This window comes from Hippoglossus stenolepis, chromosome 20 (genome assembly GCF_022539355.2).
Source record: "Hippoglossus stenolepis isolate QCI-W04-F060 chromosome 20, HSTE1.2, whole genome shotgun sequence".
Lineage (NCBI taxonomy): Eukaryota > Metazoa > Chordata > Actinopteri > Pleuronectiformes > Pleuronectidae > Hippoglossus > Hippoglossus stenolepis.
In genome coordinates this window covers 4667170-4689892 of record NC_061502.1, presented here as the reverse complement: position 1 = coordinate 4689892, position 22723 = coordinate 4667170, and the positions used below count along the sequence as shown (strand labels likewise).

General features: G+C 41.2%; 1 protein-coding gene across 10 annotated transcripts in view; it reads right to left on the bottom strand.

Moving 5' to 3' along the window:
* The window catches only part of cdc42bpab (CDC42 binding protein kinase alpha (DMPK-like) b), a 77104-nt gene that overhangs the window by 25871 nt on the left and 28510 nt on the right, over positions 1-22723 (bottom strand). For all 10 annotated transcript variants that reach the window (XM_035144595.2, XM_047338139.1, XM_047338141.1 and 7 more), the window contains exons 2-10: positions 20300-20391; positions 15186-15269; positions 13438-13533; positions 12326-12474; positions 3146-3239; positions 2083-2283; positions 1855-1993; positions 809-918; positions 584-663 (exon numbers count right to left, since the gene is read on the bottom strand). In XM_035144595.2, the coding sequence (XP_035000486.2) occupies positions 584-663; positions 809-918; positions 1855-1993; positions 2083-2283; positions 3146-3239; positions 12326-12474; positions 13438-13533; positions 15186-15269; positions 20300-20391 (1045 nt within the window). The remainder of the gene's footprint in view (positions 1-583; positions 664-808; positions 919-1854; positions 1994-2082; positions 2284-3145; positions 3240-12325; positions 12475-13437; positions 13534-15185; positions 15270-20299; positions 20392-22723) is intronic.

Sequence of the window (22723 nt, the reverse complement as noted above, 5' to 3'; positions counted from 1 at the left end):
GCAGGGGAGGGGAAACAGGAAAAAGAAGAGGACGACAGAGTGATGAGTTGAAAGATGGGAGGATGTTGAGTCATGGAAGAAGGGGGTAAAGGGAGGGTGGAGAAGGAATGACAGGGACATAAAGGAAGATGGGAGATAGAAAGAGACACAGGGAGACAGAGTGGGGGAGAGGGAAAGACAGAAAGGAAGAGTGGGCAGGGCCATAATCACTGAGCCATGAAGAGATAAGAGATAAGTAACTTGGTGCTTTCTCACGGGTACCACTTCACTGTGTAGATCTACAGTGAGTCATGAACAACACCTTATTAGGGAGGGAAGCCAATTTAACTTAAGATGCAGGGATGAGATTGCTATGCAGTGACTTGTCTGGGAAATATGTCTGTTTTACATGACTACACATGACACAAAGTATAGAAATAGCCACACTTTTTTCATCTCTCCTGATTCTTATTAATTTTGACTTTTTGAATAACTTTTGCTAGAAACTACAATAACACCGGTGGAGAATAGTGTCTCAACACCCACTTATAATCAGAACCCTTCTAAAATGATCTATACATCTATTCCCCTTGGTAGCACTCACCATTTACTTGTGTAAGTGAAGCCCACAAAGGGCAGGTGGTGGCCAGAGAAGGCAGTGTGAGAGGGAGGGGGCATGGTCTCCTGAAAAATGATTAAAAAACATGATGAAAAAAAATCCAACATCATTTCAGATACATGTGACTATAAATATATATTAATACAGCTGTAGGCAGACAGAATGGGCAACCAATGTGAGTTTCTGTCTGTCCTTAAGCAACCTCCTTACCGAGTTCTTTAGACAGTCGTCATCCACGTCAAAATTGGAGGTATCTGTGGGACTGCTGACTTCTGGGATATATGGGGCCTCGCATGTGCGGATGTTTTCCCAGTCGATGCCTGATTATAAGAGAGGTTACAAGTTACATTACACTTGTTTAATACTGTGAAGTCAAAGTATTCATTATGCTTTTCAACTTGTGTTTAAGAGGCATGCTAGCACTATGGTTCTTCAATATAAGCAGTAAAGAAAACTGCATGGGACACAAAAATAGTTGTTTCTTCATAATAAGCATAACAAATGCCACTGCAGAGAATTTTTTTTAAATAAAGACACATAAAATATGAAAACGTTTATCAGTAAATACAATCTTCAAACAATATTAGAACTGGTTTAACATAACCATTGAGTATTAAATAAATTTACGCAGGTACGAGAAATCCATACTCCTCCCTCCTCTTATTGTTGTCAAACGGAACATCCCAGCTGAGACAATACCAAGTCACTCAATGTACAGGGGCTTAAAGTCGGCTGGAATATCAAACCACACCATAACACACAGCTGTTTGCAGGATGCAGAGTGATGAGGTAATGTATCATAATTCTCATTCTGATCTCATCCATCTTGTTTGTAAGAGACATTGAGATGGTTAGGAACAGACTCTGGAGCATTGGTCTGTACGGGTTAGCCTTTAGCCTAGCTTTTAGTTAGTAGCCACGCTCGCTTTCCCCACTTCTGTTTCCTCTCCTTTCACCTAAACATAGGCTTTCCCAGCCTGACTGTCTTAAATCGTTGCTCTGACTTCGCAGGGAATCTGAATCTGAATTTTCTCCCTGATTATCTCATTTGCTGTTGTAAGTCATAAAGAGGCAGCAATATTAAAATAAGACTGATTAAAAAACGTTTTTAAATTCCTTGTAGGGGCTTTAAATTATAAATTTGGGAGAAACCAAGATGTTTTTTTCAATAAAATATTATTGAAAGATCAATATTATTCCACAGCTGAGCTCCCCTGTGACTGATAGAGTAATGACAAAGTGTTCTAAAAATGTACCAGTGAAGAAGGGGTGATGCTTGAAGTCCTCAATGCCATTCTGACCCAATCGGTGCTCTCGACTGCAAATGAGCCTGCGAACCAGATCCTTTGCGTCCTCTGACACATCTGATATCTGCTGTGGGAACTGAAATCGCTCCTGCACGAATAAACAAATTGAAGATGAGACATTTCACTTAAAGAAAAACATTGTTTCAATCGAGTGAAGTATTCTGCTCGAGCATTCACCTTGTGGTTCATGATCTTCCCGTAGGTTTCCACCAGGGACTCTGCATAGAAAGGGGTCTCGCCGTACAACATTTCATACATGCAGACGCCCAGGGACCACCAGTCGCACTCAGGACCGTACTTGCCTTTCCCGTCCTCCATGGCCTGGAGGATTTCTGGGGAGATGTAGTCTGGAGTCCCCACCGCCACGGAGGACTGGACCTAGTGGAGGGACAACACTAAAGTCAATGACTGATCCCAAGAATGTCGCAAATGAAAAAAGATCTCACACACAAGCAAGCACAGACTAGACATTTAAAGTTCAGTCTCCATGCTACAGTGATGATGAAGAGTTACAAGCTGAAGTCTTGGAAACATGCAACATAAATACCACCAGTCCAGCAACAGCAAACAACCAAACAAAGAGCATAATGGACTTTCAGACCCCCAGTACAGGATGAATTCATTATTTAATTGTAACTTTTTTGGGGGGGGAGAAGGAAAATTTGATGCAGAGTCATACATAAATATCAAAGCTGTAAATTTCTAAATGCAATGAATGTTATGAATTTTCAGAAAAGTGCCAAAGTGGAAGACAAAAAGCAGATGTCACAGTTGGATCCATCATATGTCCATTATTAACCAATAACTTCCCCATTATTCAGGAAGTTGCTTAATTGCAGATGATACACAAATGTGATTCACTGTTCTCGGCACACAAAGCTTTAATCCAGACATTGCAGTCTATAACACAGAACCAAGGAGAGCACAACAACCACCAAACTTATTTCTTTAAATGGTCATATAACCTCATCACTGTATCAGAACTGGGGGAAGAAAACCAGGCACTTCTGTGATAATCTACTTCATCCTTTCAATTGATCTTTTATATAAACCTTGAGAGGAAGGGTTTTTTTGGGGGGAGAGTTGTCTGAATCATAAACTGCAGGCACAGCCAAGCAGCTGAACCACACACACTCCTCCTGAGAGACCCCTGGGGGTTGACGAGGAGGTCAGTAAAGCTCTGGTATGTTTGCTTTGGACCAGAGGAGGAGGCATCAGCAGCAGTGTGGTAAAAACCTACCGTCCCGTCCTCCATGAGTTTGAGGCAGGAGCCGAAGTCTGCCAGGCGGATGTGGCCATTCATATCCAGAAGAATGTTGTCTGGCTTAATGTCCCTGAAAGTCGACAGAAAGACAAGAGAGAAAGAAAGAAACAAATTGACCAAGGGATTCCTCAGAAAAGAACGTGGAAAATGAAGAAAACAAGACACTCTTCCAAACATAACAACACTATAAGGACATCCAAAACACACACGCACAAGCCTGATCTCATATTACCATGCAATTCACCATCAATTATCATCAAACTGAATTACATAACCTGTGGAAGCTGATGAATAATAACCGAGATATATTTGTGATTCAAATAAATGTAATTTCCCCCGATCAATTTATCAGTAGCAAATTTAAATTGACCAAAAGAAAGAATGAATACTGGAAATAGCTAGAGAGCTGTGTTATTGGAATTAGCGATACAGAATGGGTGTGTGTGTGTGCGTGTGTGTTCATGTGTGGGACAGATTCAAAGCACACACAAACATGCCCCCTCTTTGAGGAAATATGCAGTGCAAAAACACACTCCCACTCCCCAAAAAAGGGAAAAAAGAAAAACCCTGTCCTAAACCGACACACTCCCTTGTTCCCTTTTCCTACAATATTTGTTTGTGAACAGAGACGGCCCGGGTGGGAGGTGGGCGGAGGGGGGGTTACTGACAACACATTCCTTTACAGATGTGGTCACGGTGGCCACAGTAGACTTTCTTGTGAACCTGAATCTGTTCTGCATTACTACTGCTGACGATATGTTTGTAATATTAGATACAGACCGTGGCTTGTTTCCAGTTACCAGAAGTTTGCCTATTACCAGCAACAACCCGCTGGAAAATCCCAGTATTCAGCTATTTCCACTACATAACCAGTTAACAAGGTTTTTTCAAAGTGGAACAGGGACATTAGATTGGCTTGAAGATTTATTAACCATGCACAAATGGAGCAGGATTTGGTGGCCACGAGGGCTTCAACCAAAGAGTTATTTTCCTCATTAACTGTTGGTTTGGTTTGTTAAATGTCACACAGATTCAAAATACTGAGCACACTGCCCTTAAGCCCAGGGTGATGTCTGAATGAGCCCATGTGTGAATACAGCAGGAGATTATCCAGAGGATTCACCGTGAGCGATTGGGCAGGTTGATAACTTTTTTAAGACACAAAACAACAAAAACTCAAAAAGAAAACGCAGACAAAAATGTCAACTTGGAAAGACCACGGGATTGAAGAGCTTTTGTTGATAAGGGCCAACAGTGGTGTTGATGCAGGTAAACAAAAACACTTGATATCTGCAGCAGAGTGAAGATGTTATGTCTTGCCTCCTGCACCACTGCTCACCTGAAACAACATTTTCATGTTCTTGTAAACGTTTGTGTGTCTGAGCGGAGAATCTCTTGCTGCATTTTTCATAACTGAAACTCGAGAACCCATTGTCCACACATTTTTCTGGAGTTCGTGTCTAAAAACAGCTTCAATGTCTTGTTTGCCTAACTCACAGTTCAATACCGAAATATACTGGGTTAAATATCAGACAAAACCAAATAGTAATCGATAAACCAAATACAATAATTGTTGTGATTGTTAACATGATGGTTTAATGATTGTCATCTTCTGTAAAATAGGTAAATTCATATAATAAATATATAGTAAAAAATCTAATTAACCAATTGTTGAAGCTATAGGGAATATTCATTCACATTCCCAACTTTGTGAAACAATTGCCTAATTCCTGTAGGATGCTCCTTTAATTTCTAAGTCTCTACAAACTATTAGGATAATGTAGAGGACATCTTCCAGCACGTCAAACAGGTGGTCGCCGACAGGTGGTTTATGTTTGGCTGCTGGTGCTATTGTCTTACATGGCAGTGTGCTTGTGTAGATGCCAGGTCTGGCCCTATTGCCAGGTCTGGTCTAATCCAGCCTCTTCTGCAGTAATTCCAGTAACAGTTAAGTCCCTTTGTTTCATCTGTGACCTTTTCCTGTCGGTGTTAATATTTATTGATCTGTGTTTATATTTAGTTGGAATCCACTTTATTAATAATTGTAAAAACATACTAAATAACCCTGGTGATTGTTGGCCTGAATATGACAGATACATCACTGTATCCCACCATCATGGCTCAATATAGTCTTTGTCCTTGTCTGACCATTCCAGTGATTTCCCCTTAGGGCAGACCCTGTCGAGCCCTGTGTCTGTGCCCTCGTATCAACACATTGAACCACGATATGCCTCAATACACATGCTATAGAGGGCACATAAAAAAAAAACACTCTGTAGTGGTGTTAAAACACACACACACACACACACACACACACACACACACACACACACACACACACACACACACACACACACACACACACACACACACACACACACACACACACACACACACACACACCTACGTAATGCAGCAACTCCCACACACACTGGTTAAGGGGATGATGTGTAAATCATAAGTCAGCTAAACAGTTGCTGATGTAACAGGTTACAGAACTGAGCTGGTGCTATTTCTGTCCAGTGATATGAGCAAGGCTCTGCTTAAAATAATAAATCTGATGTCCAACACAAGAGCACACCCCCTCGCTCGCTAACCCTAACTCATGCACAAACAAACCAACTAATACTCAGTTGTGAGGATGACTGTAAAGATGTTCGGATACCAAGTTTGACATGAAATATCACCAAATTGCTGGAAATCACTTCTACGTCTTCTTTGACGCTCTATAAACAGTATTTGCCATAGAGTGCAGCGCAACTGCTGTTTTGAAGCAGCAAAGAAAAAGTGGCCTCCAGGAAAAGAAACTTGTACTTTTATGTAGGTGAAGCTAATATAGTTAAAAGATGTGGTATCGGATCGGTAAAGAGATCCGGGTACTCGCCGATGCCAAACTCTGCCTTTTCAGCAGTATCAGAGGCATTTCCGATGTCGGTTTGGGTATCGGAACATCTCTCGTTGACAATATGAAAGGTTTATAGAATAAAACAACAAGGACATAAAAACAGAGACATGGCCTTCTAAGGTCAACATATTAAAAATAGGTTCTCAAGTTACACTCAATAAAATCCAGTGTCTCCTAACAGACAATAACCAAGGTAATATTGTTGCCTGGCAAAACAATCTATATTTTTCAAGTCTTTCTGGTAACGCTCAAGAAATTCCCACATTCCTCATAACATTTTTCTTAAATCCACTCTAAACTACTTAATAAAGACATGAGACTACTTCCCAGGCCTGAGACATTTAGAGTACTGACATAAGTTGGGTTTGTAGCTGCTTTTGATGTTTGTGTCTTCAGCAAGAGATTTGTTCAAAGCCAGATGTGAAGCCCCTGTCATTTTGCCGAAGTGTTAATAGTCCTATCTCATGGGGCTTGAGCGAGGGTGGGCTGAGTATCTCTGTGCTTCAGAGACACCACCAAATCACCAACCTATAAAACCATGGATTGAAGTAACAACTGCACATGTGACGCGTGCAGACACATAAAAGTCGGGCTCCAAAAAAGTGTCACTTTATTTCAACTGTGCATAAACTGACACTCACTTTCACCCAATCTTTTTGCGTCGTGGGTTACTTAGAAGTATTTTTAAAGAGCTTGACTGCTCACTGATGAGTTCCAGATTGGACATCACTTTCCAAACTGCATATAGCCTTCTAGATCGAAACCACATACTGTACCCAAGTGCATACATTCACGCAACCAATGTGGGGTTACATGGACTTGGCAGACACGAACACATAAACAACTGATGGGACGTAGACTCAAGGTCAGAGCATAAAACTTAGAGATGAGGGGATTGAGATTCCTCAGATACAATTTTAATGTCTCTAAAAGGACATTTCCCTTGGACCATACACCGCTCTGCTGGAACCTTCACCTTAACTCTAACAACTCAAAACCTAGACATGAAGTCAGGCTTGAGCATTAGGACCAAAAGTTGGGGTGGGAAAAAAATTTGTGGCTGTTGGCTTGTAACTGTAGAATGTTATAAATAGCACCTCTGGAATCTTCTTCACCTTTTTAGAGGAGATGTTTGCCCTGTTTAACAGCATTCGGCTTAAATGGCAAATCTTAATAGTAATGGCCAGCACGAAAATTGGCCAATATGAGCTTTTCACAGACACAGGTATTGGCGTTTATGTTTGCCGATATGCACCGGTATGAAAACTTTGATTTTACAGAATAAACAATGCAGGAAAGATCTGCATTTATGTTTATATTTTACGTAAAATAAAGTATCTACATAATTCACATTCTATATATTTGGTTGTATTTGTGTTTTCTTTTTATTTATATTATAAGTTTAAATGTAAAATATCAAGCCTCAATAACATTTATCTGTCATAATGATATCTTGGTAATCACTGCCATTTGTTTGTTATTACACATATAAGCCGATACATCGGTATCTGTAATTTTTTACTCTCTTATATCTGCATCAACTCCCAAAAATGTTTTTTGGCTAGCTAGCATCCTAAACTTGATTTTCGAATCACTTCATGGAGACCATGCTTTAAACAGGTAATAAGGCATGTGCTTGAATAAATAAAAATCCATCTAATAAGATATATACGTTCAACTTTCACAGCAATCTATTACCCTGACAGGCACACGGCCTGTTCACAAAGAATCTGAATCACATTGACAGAATGTGTTGACCTCACAAATCATGAGTGACGACCATAACACTTTAGAGGCAGCACGTGTATCTGTATGTGTATGTGTGTGTGCATGTTCACATACAGGTGCCTCGGTTGCTTGAAGGCCTTAATCTGCTCTGAAGACGTCTGGTCTGCCAAAGAGCAGACAACGCAAGTTGACCCTTGCCTTGACATACATGTGAGTGGCAGACGAACAGCATGATGGAGAGTAAGGGAGTGGGCTGCTGCTACTGGTTAGTCCTTTAATACTAAGCCCTTGCATGCCCAGTCCCCTCTTTTCCCCATCAACAACAGACTCTAGCACCTTTCTCTGTTACTAACATCTTCTCTCTCAGATCCCAAAAGTCAAAATGACAAGCCTACGGATGGTCAGCCACACAAAAGCTGCCAGCTAGCACCACAGGAAACTAAGGGTTAGACATTTAGCCTTCCATGCATCAACACACAAAGAAAGGTCGCAATGCTACGCTAATGCTAGGCTAGTTAGTGTAGCTAACTGGGCTACTGTGTCACAGGGCTCCTGTGGTCTTAAGGAGCAACACAGAGACTAGAATAGAGGGAGGTAATCTCTTTTAAGACCACAGCATCCATCTGTGAGGGCCATCTGGACGCCACCTCCCACACACACACACACACACACACACACACACACACACACACACACACACACACACACACACACACACACACACACACACACACACACACACACACACACACACACACACACACACACACACACACACGGTTCTAGCAGTGTTTGCTAACTAATGGTTGAAAGAACTGCTGCCTGTGCAACTTCTGGCATCACTTAATAATGTCTCTCACACACACACCAACACCGAAAAGGGTCCTCTGGAGTCAAACTGAAGGATACCTCTAACATCCAAGAAGTCAGACATGTGCATGAAGCTCTGTGATAAATAATGGTTTGAGTGTGTGTACATCGCTGTATATATATATATGTGTGTGAGAGAGTCTCGTTGTAGCTTAGATCACTGGGCTATGAAGAGACACATGGTCCAGATCAATAAAACACACAATGGCTGCAGTCAATAGGAAGACACACATCACTGCGCACGCACACACGCGCACACAACTCTACAGTAGATAGACCCCACTCAGATGCTAACTGCCACACCTTCACATAACATCATATTGTATTTGTACGTTCTTATCTGTCTTCCTCTCTTTATGGTCACAACAAATCTCCTCCACTTGCTATCCACACACTTCTGTCCCAACCCCCCCTCTCCACTCACTATCGGACTCCCCCAATCTCAAAAAGTGTCTCTCAGACACACACACACACACACACACACCACACACACACACACACACACACACACACACACACACACACACACACACACACACACACACACACACACACACACACACACACACACACACACACACGGCAGACAGATCGGTGCTAGGCAGCACAAAGCCATGCTGAGTTGGCCTATTGAAACGTTTGTCAGGCCCCCCTGGGAGGCCACGCAGATCACTGACCACTGAATAAATGAACACACTCAACCATACACACACACACAGTCTCCCCTGTGAGTCTGACTCCAGCACACTTAGCCTCTCAAGGGACTCAGCTGAAGGGGACAGAAGGTTGACCTCAGCGCTCTTTGCTCATCATTTCTTTCATCTGGGCTCTTTTCAACTTCATCAGCTTCAACAGAGATGCAGATACTGTTTTTAAATTGAGCCGACAATGTGCCAAGGTCAGCTTCTCCACAAAAAAAGGAAAAGCACACACCGGGTGCACTACAACGCCATAATTACGATCACAGGGTAATTAGGATTGTAGCACAAACGTTAGAATGGCGAAATGAGTGAGGAGGTGATTGATATCATGGTAGTTGTCAGGGTAAAATGAGAAATTGTATAATGCTGTTTATGCTGATAAATATCTATAAATATGCATGTATAAGGCAATGTTTGAAATCAATAAGTTTTCCACATTTCCAGTACAACTTTTACTCCATACACAGACACACAACATAAACAGTGAAATAAACAACCATTCTATTTTATTATTTTACATATTGTTATCCATTTTATTTGTACTATTTAAGGAGCTGATACTTCTTGTTGGCAGCTTTTAATGTTGCTATGCCAGTGATTTCCTTCACATCTGCTCATGCCGAGTCGGTTAGAGTTAGTCAGCACCAATAGTGTGTAACTAGCCCAGTTTAACCACAGAAGTTTCCCATGGCTATTCTAACGTGCTTTGCTGCCACAAATAAATACATTTTTAATGACTAAATAAAAGTCCCCAGTCTTTTCTAGACGAGGAACACACCAGGGACACATGATCTGTCAAACTGCCAGGAATTAAGGCATCACAGAGGAATGCTGAACAGTTGAAAAAGACAGTCAGAAAAATACTAAAAAATTTTATTCTGAACGCTCCCCTAATTGAGGGCATGAGAATGATGATGATTAAAAGAAGCGAAACAAGGGAAAAAACATAAACATACTCTGTGAGGCCATCGTGCCCTTGACCGTTGGCTACCAAAACCAAATCTGTTCATCCTTAAGTCCAAGTGAATATCTGTACCAAATTTGATTTTTAGTATATTTTACTTGTGTTTTTATTTGTGAAGCACTTTACAACTATTTTTTGAGAAGTGCTATATAAATTATTATTTTTATTATTATTTTTAATCTGCGCTATTATCAAAATGTGTCTTTTCTGAAAAAAAAGTGATTTTCTAAAAATGGTGTTGGAAAAGCATGGGTGGTCTTATAAACACCTTTGTCTTGTATTTTGGTCAATGTGGCTTTTCATGGACTGGAATCAAATATCACTTTTTGCCGTCTGGATAAGGACCTGACATTTAGTCGCATGAAAGTGGGACCTTAAATATTTTTCCCAGGAAAAACTGGCAAACACCGGCCACCGAAGAATGTCCCAGGGGAAAATTGGGCAACTATTGTCCTGCAGTACAGCCACAACCTGTCCATTAATATTCACTAATAGGGGCCTAATTATTTGTGTTTGAAAGTGAACCATCAGAGTGGGCTGGTTGGATGGGATGGATGTTTTTTGTGTTTAATGGACATTAAAGAGCTTGAATTATAGGGTTAACTCATTGTCCTTTGACTCAGTCATAAGATTAGGAAACACACTAAACACACACACACATCATCATCACGAAGATAAACACACACCCTCAATCACGTACACCCAAACTCACACACACATACACACACTCAGACAGTACGAGTCAGCAGGACACACCCTCCTCAGGGGACCTGGCCGTCTCCACCCTCTACAAAGCGAGCGCACAAATCTCCCACAAGTAAGTGAGAGCAAAGGAGGAGTTGGGGGGTTGGTACATTGGGGGGAGGTAGAAGCACCACACCCCCACCCACGCACCATACCCCATCATTACTGTCCCAAAGCATCCACGAGGGGACTTAAAGAGAAACGGTGCCGTCCCCTCCTCCCTGTCCTTTTTTCCTTCCATCCACTTCTCCGTCTCGGCTGCCAACCCCCACCCACGGCCTCCAGATAACACCATGCAATTAGTGGCTCCCCACTCTCTTCTCATTCATTCCCTTTCTTTACTTATACATTTATACATACATCTCTCCATCACTGTCGTCCTCTCTTTCTGTCTCACTTTCCAGAGACCAGACCCACGACAGACACACCCATCGATGTTATCCCACCAATCTACTCCCTTCTGTCCTTTATCTTTCTCTGACCCTCCCTTACTTTCTGCACACCTCTCATCTTTCCTCATTTGGCCATACTTCCCTTGCTTCTCGTGCAAAGTTTCTGTGATAAGCCTCTGCTGAAAGCAAGACTGTATTTATGTCAACAGGCCGATATGTCCTCTTCCTGTCTGGTACAGCCTTGTTTCCTGCTCCCAAGAGCATTTTCTATTGGCTGAAAAATGATTTAAGCTTCAACGTCAGAGAAGAAAAAAGGTTTGAAGAGTTGTGGCCTGCGACGGCTCTTTTGGTGGTTAGTTTGTTTTTAAAGTCAGAGAAATAAGAAAAAAGCAACTGACGTGTCTGTAACTGGAATCGAGGTCGTGTAGGTGAAATGAGCAATAACAGCAGACATGACAGCTACACAAACATTACACAAGAGTACAACTGTTATTTTCTAAAACACTGAAAACCTGCTTCACAAACACACATTCCCACAACCTCAGATGTCAAGTTTCAAGAGTGAAATAATAACACACACAGGAACACAAACTAATATACACTGTAATTAGTCAGTGGTACCTTCTACCTTCGGTGATGAATGAACACAGACCTGTGCACACACACACCCTCCACTGTTTTCATTAAACTGCAGTGGCTCCCCACAGCTGGGAACTTGCCAACAGAGCAGTAATAATGTAAATACACTGATCTATCAACAAGACTTATTTCTTAATCTGTTTCTGTCAGAAAATAATTTCTCTGACACATTTGTAGCCTCAAATAAGCACCCAAACCCTGCCGGCTTCTCACCTGTGGACGTAGTGAAGCTGGTGAACTGAGTCAATGGCGAGCACCATCTCCGCCAGGTAGAACTTGGCCATCTCCTCCGGCAGTCGGTCCTCAAACTTACTGAGCAGAGTCAACAGGTCACCACCCACATAGTAGTCCATGACCAGATACTAGAGAGACAAAGAGACAGACGAACAGTCAGGACATGTGAGACAGAAACACTGTAGCAGCACAGTAATGTCACGTAATAATCAGAAATGATAATATATTGTTTTTAGACAATGGCTGATGATCCTAGAGAGGTACAATGTACCTGCTAACCTGCTGATCAAGACTCAGTCAGTGAGAGACATGTTTGAGAAGTAGGAAGTTTGAAAAGGGCAATGATTTACAATGAAACCAAATGTTTGAGCCATTAAATGTTATTTTTATTTTGTTTATTTCAGAGGCTGAGAAATTTAAGTTTTGTAAATGTTAGCAATTCTGTCAGCTCTTCAGAAAACCAGTTTTGTGTGGTTGTTTTCAAACACTGCTTAGGTTTTAGAGTGCATTTTTGTTTGGTGACTTAGGTCTTAATTGGTTCATGTAGGAAACAAAACACACGCAAAATGGTCTAAATATGGCACTCTTGTTTCCCCCTCCCTCTGTCATCTCTCCATTCCCTTTTTTCTCACAGTATCATTATTACAGAGGGGCACAGAGGCAGCGAGTGCCTAAAGGGTTCTTTACTTTTGAGGGTTTTCCTAAAAATAGACGACTGGTGGGGCACTGGAGTATATTTTTAAAAGCCTTGGGGAGTGTCCATGGTAAAGCATTTGTTGTGAGAATGTGGGATATGGAATGACAAGCAGTCCTGGCATTTGGGCTCGGGGTCAAAGAGAGAGGGCACATAGTCTACTTAGAGGGAGAGGACTAATCTTGACTCCAAGTCAGTGGAAGTCGAGAAGAGTTTGGCTCAGAACCAGTCACCTCGCTGCAAAGGCATTTATGTAAGTGTTTTTAGGCCGCGTCAACTTCTGTTGCATAGTTTCCTACAATGCTAAGTCATGTTGTGTTTTGTGGTCAGAGTTGAATGTGCTAGTCAGTGTCAGGTAGGGTATCGATCAAAACGTGAGAAAGAGAACGTATTTTACCAAATTATTGTCATCCTGGAAGGCATAGTGCAGGGTGGTGATCCACTGGCAGTCTCCGTTTACCAACACATCACGCTCCTCCCGGAAACACGCCGTCTGAAGGAAGATTTAGAAAAAATTACAATTGGCAAAAGAATTGCACAACACATTCACTGGCATCATGAGAGAATGGCAATTAAAACTTCACTTGTAGGTGTCGGAATAAAGAGTAAGTGCCAGATATCCATATTTATCAACTATGTTATACCTCTAACATTTTAACTTCTGTCAGAGACTATTTTTGATGCTTTATTTTTGATACTAGGCAATACTTTTATCATTTAAATTTGGTTTAATGTTGTTATTTGAGTAACATACAGTATATTATTTAACTACAACAGAACAAATGAAAACAGGATTATTTTCTCATCAATGTCGCACAATCCTAGAGCCCACGCTCTGTGTTGCGTGTACAAGTGTAATATACTATGTCACACATCTGGCCCCGTCCATTAGGAGGTCAAAGGTCAGGAACTTCTACAGAACTGCATACTTGGAATTCACAAGGATTCTGTGTCTTAGCTCAAGGACAGTTCAACATGGATGCCTAAAAAAACCTTTTAGTGCTTGGTGCTCTTTGATAGGACAGTTTTCGTCTTGTAAGATGTCTAGGTGTGTCAGCATTCTGCAACAACCTTTCAAAACTCTTAACTACAGAAACCGGATTTTTTTTGTCACGCGTCAAGTAAATTGGTGTCTTAAAAGGCTTTAACAAAAGTGAATTGACACAATAATGAGACGTGACGTGAAAACTAGACTGGAATGCACCTAGAAAAAAAAGGAGAGATCATTCTTGCACTGGTGGATCCTTATGTTCGCAATAAATCGATTAAAAATCAGAGTTTTTTTAAATAAGTCGATCTCCACAGCTGAGAAGGAGGTTGTTTTGTAAAAAATCAATCACATGTACGAACAGAAAAAAAACATGTGATGTCTCAGAAGGCACCCTGACCTCTCACTGCTCCATCAGTCCAAATGTGCTGACCAAATAAAAAAAATAATGAAAAAAGAAAACTTCTCAGGCAACAATATTTGAACCCCCTAGTTCAAAATTCCCAGAACTAGATAGAGACATCTGATTACAGATCAGCTGAACAAGGTCAAGTCAGGTTTTCAGAGTAAACCAAATTTTAGAATATTTTCCTGTGAATGAATACTCACTTGAGAACAAAAATAAACACCCCATGCAAAATGAAACCTGATCTTATACCCGGAGAGAAGGAATGTCAATATGTAAAATATCCCCACTGGTTTTGATGTATAAGCATTTAACAGTCTACAAGCGTAGTTACATGCTCATTGTATGCACCGTCTACAGTACATTTACAGTATGTCTCTACATCTGTTCCCTTTTCCAGGCGTTTGCACACGCACAGCAGGGACCAGTTTTGGCCCGTGACGTGTGAGGCATGAAGATTGAAGACCCGGGGGACCAACAGGAATGTCAGACTGTCAGGAAGAGGTCGATGTGAAAAACATGCATCAACAGCTTGTGCAGCTCAGGCACTGACATGTTCTGCAAACATCTATCAACCAGGGCCTGATTTGAAGGTTGATAGTCCAGGGCTGTAGTTTTGTTTGACACTTTTAATAAATCATCAATCCATGTGACCATTTACTTTAAATATCTCTTCTTTACTGCTGCACTGGCCCAGTATCTGTAACCAGAAGCAGGCCCACATCAGAGGACCTCAGCGGGTGACACTCACCTCAGCTCGCTTCAGCATCTCCCACTTGTTGAGAATCTTCATAGCGAATACCTTGTCAGTGTTTTTCACTTTTACGACTGCAACCTGCACCAAGGACAAAAAGGTTGCAGTGTTAAAAAAAACCCACAGTCTTAATCATTTGTGTGACAGCAAAGACAGTCAAAGAATGTGAAGCATGTTAAAAACAGACACATAGGAAAATACCAAACACATTTTAGATCATATCCTTGAATGTAGGAAAAGGTTAAAATGACAAGAACTGAACTGTGATAATTCAAGTATGATCACATTTTAATACTTCCATTAACAATAATCACGCAGTTCAAGCAACAGTTAAAAAATGATAATTAAGACAATATTTCAATATAAAAACATTTGTCCCTCTTTGAAAAAGTTTTATTGTAGAATAATCAATAACAGAACAAGTGGGACATGTCTCTGCTCTTAATCATTACATTATCTATAGGCAATCTAAATGATGGTGTGAATACATCCCATCTGAGAAAATAAAACAGAAGTAGACCAAAACAGAAGAAATCTAAAATGAAGAAAACATTTAACTGCATATAATAAGAGCAAAATTTGTATGTAAGGGAAGGAAAATGAGAAGCAAATAAAAAAGAAGGAAAATGATGGGTTTGGTTGGAATAAGGAAAGTATGAATAGGAGTGAGGAAAGAAGAAGATAGAGGAATGATTTACTTTTACATTGGAAAATGAAGCACTGCACTTTCAAACTCCTTCACCACAATCACATAGGCACCATGTGAGTGTGTTGCCATTTAAACCAAAATATGAGTGAGCCCACAATGAACTTGACAAATTATGTTGATAGTAAAGATTTGTTGTTACTTGTTAGTCTTTTTAGATACTTTCACACTGCCATTGTGTTTCTCAAACCCTCTTGTACAATATTAATAACAACTGCCAACTTGCCCTTCCCTGATAATTGCTGACCATTACAATGATAAACTTTCTCAGCTCTGGCTTCACATTTTTGCCAAAAAAGGAGCTGCACAATCTGCTGTGAGAAACCGGTGCGAGCTGCCAGCCAGCGGCCATGTTCATGCAAATGTGATGTCTAGGTTCATCTTCTTTAGCCTCTTTAATAGTTTGTAATCTTCACCTTTGTTGGAATCCAACTTAATTTGCTCCTTTAAATGGTTAATTACACACAGAAATATGCATAAACAAGATAGAGCAATTGCACACAAGTAAACAGACAGACAGGAATTTCTAAGTGCATTGCGTGCACACGCAGTCACACACGCACACACAGATGAGTAGTGAAACAAACACAGGCGCCCTATGCAGCAGAGGGGTCTGTAGTCTATTAAATGAGCTGGGGAATGCTGCTAATGCAATACAATGATAACATTCCTGCAGTGTTTGGATTTCCCCTAGTGATCCCTCACCAGAGGAGAGGGGGAATGGATGAGGAAGAGAGGAGGACATGGGGGGAGCGCACTGTTCTTGGCAAAGCCTGGCTGTTTTTGTCCTTGTGTCTCCTTTCTTCTGTCTCTACTGTTCCTTCCTTAATCTTGTCCTCCCTCTTGGATATGGTGTCAAATATAGGGCCCATGCAAGACCAAGTAGAGTTTAATTCATAATTCCTGTCTACACTCAACTAAATTGTGTATTATAAGTGGGTTTTTTACCATGCGCTGCCACTGAGCTTGATTTGTTAGCATAGAGAATCGACTTTGCCTTTGAAATTTGTTTTATTCACAGGCATGTAACAAACCATGACAGTTCATCTAATCATTACCTTGCCGTATTGCTCTCCCGCATGTCCTCCCTCCCCCCCACTGATGTGCGCTCACTTTGCAAGTGGACGGTGGACACCAGGTTAGAGGTTCTTGGGCCTGTGCAGTGCTTGGGGTTTGCTTTGTGTTTATAAAAGGAGTGTGATTTATAGTACATAGGATTTATTGTTTTGTTTTTGTTTTTTGCACTGCTATGCGATTGGGTATCGAGAATGGTGGACATTTCTTGGTATCAGTATCGACCACAAAATTTTTGGTATCGTGACATCCCTAATGTCAATAAAATATTGTGATATCGTAATATCAGCAGATATTCTTTATTGCACATATATTGTAGATCGGAATGTTGTTGGTCAACTTGCAATGGAGACGATATGTTTTATTTTTCCACTTTCACCTTTCCCTGGGAAGGGCACTACAAATGAAAATGATCTTAGTACAAACTATCTTCGCTTTTAGCTCGATCTATTTATGGATTTTCACAATTTCTAAGTTACTCAAACTCTTTTTCTGCATTATGTTGAGTTAAAGTTAGGGTTGGTAATCCTGGAAAGGGAAGCAAAAGCAGCCACATGCATCCTGCCCCTTCCCATCGGCCCTCTCCTCAAAGCTAGGCCCCCAAAACAACTGCTAAAAGACGACATTTCTGTGACTCGCTCACAGTGCTTATTAAAACCATTATTGCGAGGGCCACAGACACAGGCTTTTTTTTTCAGACAACTTTATTTATTGATCGCTGTCAAATAAGATAAAAAAATGCTTCCGAAACAAATTACCAACCCTACCTTTCAAGTTAAATGCTTTAATATGGACACATATCCAACATCATATTCACAAAAACTGATGCAGGCCAATATCATCTTTACTGGTCATTCCACAGGACATTTACTGTCAGAGTGGAAGAGAGAGAATGAAACACACAAGGTCTGTGCTAAAAATGGCTGTATTTTCAAGAATGTGGCAACTGACCACAACTGACCACAGTGACCTAACGTGACAAGCTGTACAGTGACATGTAACTCTGTCTGATGGTCAGTGACTCCAGAGAGACTTATGATGACACAGCGACATCCACCTTAAGCAAAATCAGCCTCTGGAAATGAAAAAGTTCACCCTGTCATTGTCTGTGTCACATGTTGTCCGCTGAGCTACACCAGACTGAGCACCGTTTGGACCATTTGTGTCAGTGAAGAAGCAACTGAGTCCTAATGGAAGCTTTTTCACAGGCAGTCGGCCAGTACACACTGGACCATTCATCAGACAAACTCTGCAACATCATGCACCCGCACCATTCCTCTGCCTGCTGCTGACAATGGGAGGATGAAATCAAAACATCCTGCACTCAGCCTCTCTCGCCTCCCTATCTGACTCAAGTATTTTTTTTTAGCTTTGTTTTCCTGCGTCTGTGTCTGCCCATCTGGGTCTGTCTGCCTTTGTCTTTTTTTAATCTCTGACTCAATGTTCCAATGTCTCAGCCGCGCTTTTCTTAAAAATGTTCAAAATTTACAATATAAAAAGGCAAATACCAAAACACACTCTCTGCGTTTGCTAGATCCAACCTCACTCCAGATGAACTATTATTACGCTCATCCGACTGGAATTTTAGTACAACTACTTGACTTAACAGTGTTACCTGCTCCCTGACAATGACAGTGTTAGCACTTTTCAGGTGTCTAAAAGTAGCAGCGCTTGACAAAAACCTGCAGAACGCTATGTTGTCATACAGCTGGTGAGTACAGTGCTTGGGGCATTACTCTGTGTTATTTAAATGGTCCGCCTTCTCCATTTGTCTTCATTACATATACTTCTGGACTTAATAGAATATAAACTTGTCCCTGCCTGGACTATTAATTATAGTGACAAGTCATCTTACAGTTTCAGCAAAACCTTCCCTTGATCGGATTACTCTTTAAAATGAGCAAAGGGAAGGAAAGGTGGAAACAAAGGAGATAAACTAATCATGCAGTCAAAAAATGAGTATAAACTGGTGGTGCAACCTTCCGCACAATTTCATCTTCTTTTACCATTGAACCAAATTGATATCTAACTAGTTCTTTATCTTTCTGCTGCATTTTTCTGTTTACTGCACTATCACGGTAACAAACTCCAACACAATGTACCAAGTATGTCTCCATCGGGTGGTTAAAAGGTGGAGCCATGGGACAATCGTGATGTTTCTCAGGCTAACTTAATTTTGCTGTCATGTTAAACTCGTACAAGCACAGCTGGCCGAGAGAAAGGGCGCTGGAATGTTTCCACAAGGTAGCACCATTCAAGGGTCACACCACATTGCTGAGAAGAAGCCTATAACACACACAGATAGACACATGACTCTCTCACACACACACACACACACACACACACGCTCATACCAGCAGTCCTCGCAGTGGCTCAAGTGTGCACATTAGCGTGCTGTCGTTGTGTTGCTACATGCTGGCAGGTGTGTCCAATCTATCTACAACCACAAATCTATCACTTTCCTGACTTCTTTCTGTCTATCTCCACCTACCACAGCATTTTCAAAGGAATTTGCTAACTTGTTTGTGCAGATGCTAGATAACAATTTCACAGATCAAATGATTGGAAGTGCGTATCATGGCTCAAGAATAACCACTGAATGTTGACACCTCGACAATCTATCGAGGAGGCACTGTCAAAGAGATTATGTGCAATGATAAAAGGTTCAGGACACTGACATTATGCAAGACTCTTGGCCGAGGGACTACAATACCTGTCGCTCCAACATTCCCCAGCTTTTACATCATCACCTGAAACCCAGTGACAAATGTATTTCACCCTCCCTACAGGCACATATTCAAGATACACAGAACAAACAAAGACACATGTTAACCCACATGAACTGGTTTCGCTGACACCAACTCATATTCACTTCATGGGTTACATATGAGAGGAGATTTCAAAAGTTTTGTTCGACTTGCAAGTAGAGTCATGCTCGTGTGGCAGACCAATACTACGCACCGCTGCTGGAATGCAGCAGAAAGCAATCCACTATTAAATGCAGCAACAGTCTTGCCTTTTATAACTCAGGTATGAAGGTGTGAGGGTACAAGAAGAACCGCCTTTTACTGACATTCATCTCCCGAGGATCTACTGAAAAATCTTTGCCTCAAGGAAGAAGTTCCAGGTATTGAGATGTCTCCTGCTAATATGGACAAGTAGACCTAAAATATTCACTGCTGATGATGCACCCATAAGAAAATGCCCCAAGCTAACTACAATTCCTGTCCAAAGAGAGAGAAAAGGGAAGAAACCATCTAGCAGATTGTCAATTTGTACGGTGATGGATTATTCTTGGTTAGATTGAATGTGAAATAAAAGGGTGTATTACCTCTCCGAAGGCTCCTCGTCCAATCACCTTAAGGATTTCAAAGTCTTCTTTGTGGAGGCGCATCTGCTTCACTTTGGATGTGAAGGGTTTGGCTGTGGAGAGGAAGAGAGGAGAATAAGTCACATATACTTAAAGCAGGATTTAAAGCAAATAGTACTGTTTTTATAACTAAACATTTAGGGCACAAACCTTATAATCATATGATTTTCTTATGAAACATTGGAAAGAGGTGGAGAGTATAAACCGAATCTAGTGAATGAAATGACCCACAGAATATAATCTGGATAACACAGGAAAACAGCAAGTAAACCTAGGCAAGATTATGAATGGTTCCTTCAAATATCATTACTACCAGAGTAACCCAAAGCATTTTACGATAATGCCTGATTGTAACAGTGTCTCCACTAATGTCACAAAAAACGTTAACTTTTTATTTATAATATTAGGGTTATTAGGCTTCCAAAAAAGTTGCATCACACAACAAAGGCAACATAATCAATTATGGTAAAACAAAGAAGTATAAACCATGAGCTAGTCAATATTTTGATGATGAGCTTAGATGAATCAGGATCAGAATCCAGTGGGGGCTCCCCTGCTGTGTTCACACATCGGATTCTGCTGACTTTCTGCTGACTGAACACTAAGAGGCCAGGCGGAGAAAGTCTGCAGAAACTGCAGAGGCTCTCACTCGGACATTTGCGTTCACACATGCACAATCCTCTGGGAGTAAATACAGAGGATGAGCGGAGTTCAGTGCATGTCTGAAAGCAGCTCATCATTCAGCAAAGAATCGTGAAGATGGAAGTAGATAAGTGCTGCTGTTTAAACTGCAAAGTGCAAAGACAGAACCCCAATTTAGGCAAGAAAGGGTATGAGGAGTGATGTCTATTGTTGTTGGAATATGGCATGACCTCTATTGATCACAAAGCTCTAGCCACAAATAAGTGTGATAATTACTAGCTTTGATAATCACTGGCTGGAGATCAATGGCTGTGATCAGACGGGGAGGGGAGTATCTGCTCACCATTCTCCTGGGGAATGATTTGATTTATCGTTTACATTTTCTGCTTATCGGCAAAATCACGAATAGTAAGTGGTGTGAGAAACCCAAAATGCGAAAAATGTACTTTTATCCTCTAACCTAGGCTTATGGAAATATACTTATGCTACTCATGTGGTAAGCCACCAGGAACTCACCATTTTCCCCACAACTCAATAAAAGCTGCCATGCTACTTGAAATTAACGTTATCAAAGTGCTAGTGACCACCTGGAGGTCTTTACAGCACATGACACCGGACACAAAGGGGCTGAATGAGAAAGCTGGCTATTGTTTCCCCTTCAGTTATGGTTCCTGGTGGGAAAGGGACTTGGGAGGGAAAAGCGGGGGACACCAGCGTTCTCTCACAAAGCTCGACAGATTCCATCTATGAATGACAACGTCAGCATTTCCCTGATTTGTGGAGAGCTATTCAACCACTTCCTAGTTTACATGATTCCAGCATGCCAAGGATAACCTGGATTGGCTGCAAGTTCAGCAAATTGTTTACACTGAAACACAGATTTCCTGATAAGACAGAGAAATATCACATAACTATTTTTTTTTATAAGAATTCACTGTATGTCGATATTTAGGCCGTGTTTTAATGCTTTTTAACAGGAGGATTAGCCCAGTTTAGCATTATCTATATTAGCATGAAGACAAGCAACACCCACATACAAATACACTTCGACGTTTGACTTTTACATACAGTAGCTGTTTTGGTTAACAAAAGACACAATCTTCATCTACTACAAAAACTACTACTGCAGTGTGTGCGGGGGTGTGTGTGTGTGTGTGTGTGTGTGTGTGTGTGTGTGTAGTGACAACCAGCCAAGCTGACACTCTTGGTCTGTCTGCAATCCCTCACTGGCCAAACATCATGCTAAACTCATCTGGTCGCCATGACTTAACACAACCTCCAGAGAAAAAAACTCAGTGAAACAGGGAAATGACTGTTGAAATTAAACAAACAGGCCACTCATGGCTCCACAACCTCTCGCTCTCAGTCTCTCTTGCACCGACTCCACTAACAGCTGACCTGGCCTACTATGACCACAGGGCAGAGGGAAAGTAGGGGCCAGTGCAGTGTGCCACGTCCTGGTTCACATAACTACACACCAGAAATACACACAGGCAACTCAGCCATCACACTCAGGGAGACTGACATGGGAAATATGATTAGTCATATCAGACCAGTTACAGCAGAAACAGACATGAAACTTTGAAGTCTAGTGGTTGATCAAGCCTGTTGTGACTGGACTGGTGAGCCAACTTCAGGCGATTGGTGAAAACACCCCTACAAGTCTGCAAGGATTATGACAAACAATACGACACACACAATTGAATTGGACTTTGTCACAGTGCTTCCCCCTCTTCATGCAAA